The sequence below is a fragment of the Anabrus simplex genome, chromosome 5, assembly GCF_040414725.1.
Source record: "Anabrus simplex isolate iqAnaSimp1 chromosome 5, ASM4041472v1, whole genome shotgun sequence".
NCBI lineage: Eukaryota > Metazoa > Arthropoda > Insecta > Orthoptera > Tettigoniidae > Anabrus > Anabrus simplex.
Genome location: NC_090269.1, coordinates 121,458,823 through 121,467,197, shown reverse-complemented (window position 1 = coordinate 121,467,197; position 8,375 = coordinate 121,458,823). Strand labels below are relative to the sequence as shown.

Genomic DNA, 8,375 nt, shown 5'->3' with positions numbered 1-8,375 from the left:
GTTAAATGTTAAAATTGGCAAGCACATTATACAAGCTGCTTGGTAATAAAAGCACAACACAATTTAACACGTACCACAGTAAAATTATTTCAAACATCCCAAAACCCTATTAAATGGCACAGGCAAAAAATACTGAGTAGGTTCAACTTCATATTGGTCTTTAGATCAGAGTGTGTCATATTAAGTACAACATAGCTCAAACTTAACCAGCAGAACTAATGTTACTGCCAACTATTATAAATGCTTTTCCTAGCATGAAGGGAAATGAATATCATAAGTGAATCGACTGTAGGAGTCTAGAACTCCCATGAAGAGCATTTTGATCTTCCAATAGTACTGTATTATTGTTTCAAAAATATTATGATCCATGTAAATTAACTAAAAATTATACTTTAAAATTAAATGGAAATCGAAATGAAAGTTTTCATAATATCAAGAAACAGATGAATTTCTTCTACTTTTTTGCAATTCTAAATGAAAGTTTCATAATATCAAGAAACACAGAAGTACACTGATGAGCAAATGAATTAGAGATACCCAGCTAGGTGCGTCCAACTCCTCCTTTCACCCTGACGATAATGGCAATGTGACGAGTCAGGGACTCGACAAGATACCAAAAGTGTGGAAGTCATACTGTTCCAAGACCATTGTATAGCCTCCCGTAATGCACAGAGATTGTTTGGAGCAAGGCCAATGGTGAGTGCATCACTCTCAATAGCATCCTAGATGTCCTCAATGGGGAAGTTGAGCGACTTTAGGGACGAGGCAAGCATCCTCATGCTCACGGAGCACTCATCAAAATGATCAGCAACAACTGGGACTGAATGGACGGTGCACTGTCTTGCCGTACATACAGGTCTCCTGCAGTGGGTGAACAAATTGGACATGATCTGACAGCAGGTTCTTGTATCATCCGTCGATGAAGAATATTGTCAGATGTACCAGTGGTTCCATTTCATCCCATGTGAACAATCTCCATATAATGATACAACCACCTCTAGCCTAAACTGCACCCTGCTGTCACGGCAGCGTCGAGTGTTGGAGATGCACTCATACCTTGCCATCAGCATGTATAAACTGGTATCACGACTCATTTATAAACACGATCTTTATGTTTTGTGCCTTGTGAAGAGTGGTGAGCATTTGTACCCAAGTGGGATGGTGGCTTCTGTACCTCATTGTGAGGAAGTGGTTCTGGATTGTATAGCTGATCACATTTCGATGTTATCCAGCATTGAATTCACAAGTAATCTCCTGCACTGTGACCCACCTACCTACTCTTACTATCTAAGTCAGTTGACAGTGACTAGTACCAAAACGAACTCTAAGGCAGTTGATCCTGATGATGGTGATTTTGCCCAAATTTACGGACTCATGGTACACTCTGGACACTGTGGCCCATGGAAAGCCCATTGCCTGCATGACTTTGGAGATGGAGTAGCTCACACACATGGCACCGACAATCTGACCGCGATCAAAATATGTGCCAAGATCTTATCTCTTCCCCCATTCTGAGCTCTACCATTACTTACATGGCCAGTATGAGGTCTAACGACATCACAGCCATGAACCATGCCAAACTATTACATTCACTGGGTTGATTACAATGCCATTTTACAAATCAAATTCAACTGCGTGCTAGAATGCGAAAAGGAGCTAACCCACAAACTGTTAAAAAATGAGTTATAGACATATTTCGATATTACTATTATATATTTATTATCCCACAATATATGAATAATTATTATCCACTTTTACTCTCCCACAGTACAAAAGAAAGATTTTGGAATATCTCTGAATCGGAACCTTGCAGTGTGAGAGGGAGCTAAGCCAAGCAGTAACATTACATCAGCTAGCGGTAGCCAATAGCCCACACACTTGCAGTCACATGTTTTAGTGTTGACATCATGGCTGATGGTGAAGATGATCCTGTGCCAAGTAGTTGTGAGAAATCTAGAAAACATGCAAGAAATGAAGATGCCTGGGAGAAAAGAAAGGCAAAAGTATGAAGAAACTTGGGACCACACTGCACAAGTGAAAAAAAATAACCAAGCTATTCCAGCGACGAAACAGGGCAGCGGTTGCGATTGTGCTGTTAAGTCTATGAACGGTAACCTCAGTTGGTGCGAATATCACACCCCTACAGTGAATGATAAGGACAACCTGTTTACCAAGTTTTATAAATGAGGTAACTATAATCTGCAAAATGCTTTTTTGTGCAGTCTTATGCATGGTAAGGCATGCAACAGGATGTATAAAAACTGCAGATTTTGACAGCAGAAATAAAAACGTTTTGTATACATACTGCATATAGAGTGTGAACGGTGTTCCGGTAAGGGTTTGTGCTAAAGCATTTTGTGATATATTTGCGATATCCAGGAAACATTTATCTACTGCCAGAGGAGACCGAAGTACACAAACATCTGACATTCATCATGAAACACCTAAATATATATGTTCTGTGAAATCTGTAGCTGAAATGCACAGTCTTAACAAAAATTAAAACGAAACACATGGTTTGTGGAGTGTCGGATATAATACGTACAAAATGATATTCACACAAAAATTTAATATAGATTTCAAGATGCCTGCAAGGTGTGTGTGACAAATGGATAGCCTCAAAAGAGAATTAGACTTTTGTTTAGTAACTATTGATTTGCAGAAAGCTCATCAAACACCCAACTGAAGTTGTGTTATATTTGAGGCAATTTTGGTTGTAGAGCTTCGGTATCCACATATATAACAGTAGTGGTGTTGTGTGTACATGGCCTGAAAACATGGCTGCAAGAGGTGCCTTAGAAATTGCATCTTGTCTGTTTAGATTTCTAAGTGTCCTGGGAAACACACTGAAAAAGATAAATTTGCATATGTTTTCAGTTTCCTACTCAGCACAGAACAAGAATAATACACTGTACCTGATGTACTATGTTCTTGAAATAGCTGGAGTTTTTTATTCCATAGAATATTACTACTCGGTTCCTAAACATACCTTTTTGCCTTTCTGATGGTGTTACTGAGAAAGTGATTAGGAAAACTACGTCTTTACTCCAGAGGACTGGTAGAGACGGGTAGAAAAGGATCGAGTAAAGAACCCTTTCTGCATGCAGAGGATGACCAAGGAAGATTTTCAAGTTTTACAATCAGCAACTTCAAATCTAGCTAAGAAACAGACTACTATATCTGAGCAGAAGATGAAATTTTACAAAATTTGTCATAAAGATCAAAGCCAGGAAACCTGGCATTATCCATTTTAAAGGAAACTACTCTCCATTGGCTTTCTGTGATGAAGTTGAGGTTTTGAACAAAAGTACTGGATGACCTCGGAAACACAGAACATTAACAGATTTCACCCCCATCACAGCTTATTCAAGCTTACAAAATGAGTTCTTGTACCCTGTCGGCAGAAAGTTTACTGTGCAAAACCACAAGGACTTGATGTTCCTGTTTCCTTACATCCCTGAAAACCACCATGCCATGCATCATGCTCTTTAACCACACACATAAGGTGCAAACAGCGAGGAGGACCATTTTTTTTCCATTTGTTTTACATCGCACTGACACAGATAGGTCTTATGGCGAAGATGGGATAGGGAAGGAAGCAGCCGTGGCCTTAATTAAGGTACAGCCCCAGCATTTCCCTTTTGTGAAAATGGGAAGCCACGGAAAACCATCTTCAGGGCAGCCGACAGCGGGGCTCGAACCCACTACCTCCCAGATGCATGCTCACATCTGCGCACCCCTAACCGCATAGCCACTCGACCGGTGGAGGAGGAGAAACAGACAGCTGAAAGTATAGGTTTCAATACAGGCGGCTGCTTATGAGTTGGTGTGACTTGAACCCCAGACACTATTAGTAAACCTTAAATGTAATAAGAAATTCATGCTGAAGTAAATCTGAATGTAGCTGAATTTTAAAACAAGTAAAAGTAACCCATAATTTTAAATTTCATTTTTCAGATTTGGCAATCTGAAGTTGACTTTTTCAGATTGAAAAACATGGATATTAGAAGACTATTTTACTTTTCATATTTTTTTTGACTGTAAAGAATTGTTTATGAACCAAAAAGGTGACTTAATGTGCTCAATTTCATGTAATAAAGACAAACACAAAACTCAAAATATCTCGGTTCCATGTCGGTGTGGGTTATCTCTCTCTCTCTCTCTCTCTCTCTCTCTCTCTCTCTCTCTCTCGCATTCTAGCACTCAATTGCTCATCAGTGTATTTCATCACAATTCTTTAATAGAAAGAAATCTGCATTCCCTTCAGATTCATAAAAAGCAGTCCTTTCATGATTGCCTTGTTATAAAGTGTAGACATTCCTGCATCCAATATTAATATGAGCAAACCAAATGTTTCTATTGATGCTTATGTTTCAATCTAATTCTCTCCCAATCAAAAGAAGAAAATAGATAATGAAGTGATGGAGGGATGAGCAATTTTTAAGAATCCACTAGAGTAATATTCAAAGGTTGAACTTTGAATAATAGATTAATTCTTAAAGCTGATGATGACCTTCAGAGTTTTGTCCTCCATTCTCCTAGTAATCACTCTATCCACAAGTTTACAATACACCTTCCCTCCCTTCTAATACCAAGTCTGCATAAAAATTCAAAGTGAATTTATACCACCATTTCCACTGCTGTTAAGTATAGAGTACAGAGAAAAAAGTGAGTCCATAAGAACATTACTTGAATCACAATATAAACTGACTTTGGTATAAAAGTTAGTCTATAAGAACATTACTTGAATCACAATATAAACCAACTTTGGTATGATTTTACTCAAAGGCAATAGAATAAACTGGTAATCAACAAAACATTTGCCCAATAGCTGCATCAACGGACTGATGTTTAAAAAAAATTAATTATCTCTTATATTCATTTTTCTAATTTCTTGAACTTCTGTATCATTCAAGTGGGGAATAATGACTTTTAAAAAAAATCTTTCAAATACATAGTATCCTCAGCAGCCTACTGAATGAAACTTTATCCTATCAACGAAGTTTGACTGGATTACCCAATACAAAGTATAAAAGTTTAAAATTATAGAAGTATAACTTGTATAAGCTGATCACACAATAAAGGTTTAAAAGCACAGTATACCGATACTCTAAGAAATGATAGCAAATGCTAGAAATTGTAACATTTGAATACATGTTCAGTTTTTGCTACAAAAATTGCCGATGAATAAAATTTTAAAAAATTACTTATCTATGAAATATTAATGAGACTTGGGAGATATCGTCTTTCTGCAAGTGTGTAAGTTTAAATTAAGGTAACATTATCTTTAATTTATGAATTTTAAACCATGGAAGGTAAAGAATTCAGAAAGTATCTCTTCGAAAGGAGAGAGGAATAAAATTACAACTTTACTAAAGAAATTTAATTATGGAAAATCACTCTGTAAATGGAGCATTTTTAACATCATATAATAAATAATATTACCATAATTCCATAACAAAAGAATAGTAAACATACAGAACTTTGCTTCATTAATACTAGCATAAAGATATTATTTAATAAATAAATCTCCTGTCTAATGGCATATCTGCAATCAATTATCATTCCTTTGCTGCTATAATAAAGACTAAGAGAAATAATGCAGTATACTCATTATCTTTAAATAAAATAGAAGGCTAATAAGGGACCATGAAGAGGAAAGTTTTAACACAAAAAATGAATAGATGAAAACACAAAAATTAAATCAATCAAGCTTTTTAAGATAAACATATATATAAATATACATTTAATACATTCCATATGGCCTAATAAATATAATTCATCAGTCATATACAGTAATGAAGGACCATATTAAAGAAACTTTTACTTTACCAAACAAATTGTTACAAAGTGTAAATTAAGATGGGGAAAAATTAATATCATTTGCCCCATGTATGATTAACAGTGTTGGATATACTTTTCTTCTAAATATATATAATATATAAAAATTATTACATACTTACACTTTAAACATTTCACAAACTAACATAAATAATCATGTCTTCTCTCTTTAAAGTAATCTCAGATAACAAAGTGTCTAAAGGTCAAGTAGTGGCTTGAAATAACTGCATGTTAACATAATTAACATAATTAAATAATATTTCATGAATCTCTATTATACTATCTATGGAGCACCAAGTTGTCCTCAATTATATGTTTTTCATCTGTAAACATAAATTGTAGCAAATATCCTACTGCCTAATTTATTTTGCACATAAGTTTAATAGAAACAGAAATTAAAATGTTTCAAATCTTGAAGAATCTAGGTTATACAATCGACACTTTGTTACATGGATAAACTTTAAATTCCATAAAAACCCATTACTACCAAAATCAGAAACTCTAGCAATCCTCAAATGAGCCTTATTATCTTTCCGTTATAATCTCCAAGAATGAATTGCACATGAGAGCCATCGTTCAGTTTGGTTTTGTCATCAAGCTGGTACATACACACAACCACACAAAAATGCGCACTCACACACACACCTTTCAAACTAACTGCCATTCATCTGATCATATACAGCATTCATTCAATTATCACACAATTATAATTGATTATTAACATTAGACTTCATGTCATTTAACAGAACACGTCTATGAGACTGTTAATGGGAATTTTTAAAGCTGACTGTAGTTTGGAGGAAAATTAAGTACGAGTTCCAAGCTGTAATTTGACTCATTACTATTCAAACTTTACCTCAAGCTTAAAAGAAATTATCTGTTTGGTCTCATAATTCTTATCAATTCCAACATATTTTTAAGAGACATTTGTCACTGGTTTTAGAAAAAGGTCTGTCTGAGCTTTTTAACCATCTGACAATGAAATAGTAACAGGCTGCGGAAGAACTACATAAAAAGTCTCTCTTTTCAGAAATTATTTAAATAACTTCTTTTGCTCATCCTTAAATAAACCAAGGTAAAAGCAGTACCTCCTAAAAATACCCAATAAACTTAGACGCAGCTGGAACATGTTTATATATCACACATTGCACCAACAACCACCATGTTAATTTGCAAACTGCTTCATGAATTTTTGTTTTTTTTAATTATGGGTCACACTACTAGTTAAAATGTCATGGCTAATCATTATTTCCGTAAGTTATTACACAGCCAACTAGCAGGTTGTTTCCCTTGGAAGTTCAAAAGATGGAGGGACAATTGTTGTTTCACATGTTAATTCCTTTGCACTTTTGCCTGGTTCCTCGCTAGTTGTTGCTGCTTTACTGGCGGACTGTTCACTATCAGATTTTTCATCCTGAGGACTAATGGGACTACTAGTTGATTCACCACCACCTGTCAGGTTTGTGGGAGTGTCGGTTAGCTAGAGTAATTTCTCTGTCACTGAACTGGTGGTTGCCGAGCTAACGGTAGATGTGGCATTGTGTTCAGATTCCTCACCAGGTGGCAGTAGTTGTCAGTTGAGTAGCTCCACAGACACAAATTGTTTAAGGCGCTCCAAATACTGGGAGTACAGCTCCACATCATTATGGCCAGCTCCCTGCAAAGTACATACATGATAGCTGCACATATTACTGAACATATCTTGAAGCAAATATTCCTTCCTTATCATGAAGTCTGTTTAAATCACTGAAACTTTTAAGCAATGAATAGGTACCTTGAAACCTACTGATATGAAATAGCATGATTTCCTCAAAGGCAAAAGTAAAATATATTGAAATTTTATATACATCAAAAACTTTAATAGAAACAATGAAAAGTCATTTTCATTCACCAGTGTTTTATTTCACAATACAATGAAAAAACAATGACCAAAATAATATGTATGATTTTGTAGCAAACCACATCACAGAATAAACAATGAAAAACAAGACATACAATAACAAAACAAACAACTTGCAGGCATAGCTAAAGTAGTGGTGGAGGTATGATTATTATATTTTCCAGGAACTTAATGAAAATGAACTAAACAAACAAGACTAAAATTTACAAGAGCACGAGGTAATACAAGAGCTGTACATTATTTTTTTTAAATCTGTTAAGTCTCATTGAAAACCAGCTGCAGTGTAAATGTCTTAAGAATAATTTGTGACATTATGGGGATCATAACAAGAAATGTCTACGAAAAGTATCAACAATATACCAAGTTGAAAGGCTTTTATGCTGTAGGTTTATTAACAGCACTTAGTAAATTTTAACAAGCATCATCATCACCATCATCAAGAATGGATACTATTGATGAACATGCGAAGTTCATCAAACATATGAAGTATTCTCTCACAGACCAAGTGGGAAAGATTCAATTAAATAAGATTTTATTTTACAATAATGATAGACTTATGTAATTCTACAAAGAAGTTCCTAACTTCTGTGTCCTAGAAATTGCATCTGATCACAAGAAACTGATTAAACAATAG

General features: G+C 35.2%; 1 protein-coding gene across 1 annotated transcript in view; it reads right to left on the bottom strand.

Annotated features, from left to right (window-relative positions):
• Positions 1-5,394: 5,394 nt before the first annotated feature.
• LOC136874680 (alpha/beta hydrolase domain-containing protein 17B) overlaps positions 5,395-8,375 on the bottom strand; it is a 44,137-nt gene continuing 41,156 nt past the window's right edge. Inside the window, exon 3 of the mRNA XM_067148319.2 lies at positions 5,395-7,498. Within this exon, the coding sequence (XP_067004420.1) occupies positions 7,415-7,498 (84 nt within the window). The 3' untranslated portion in view covers positions 5,395-7,414. The remainder of the gene's footprint in view (positions 7,499-8,375) is intronic.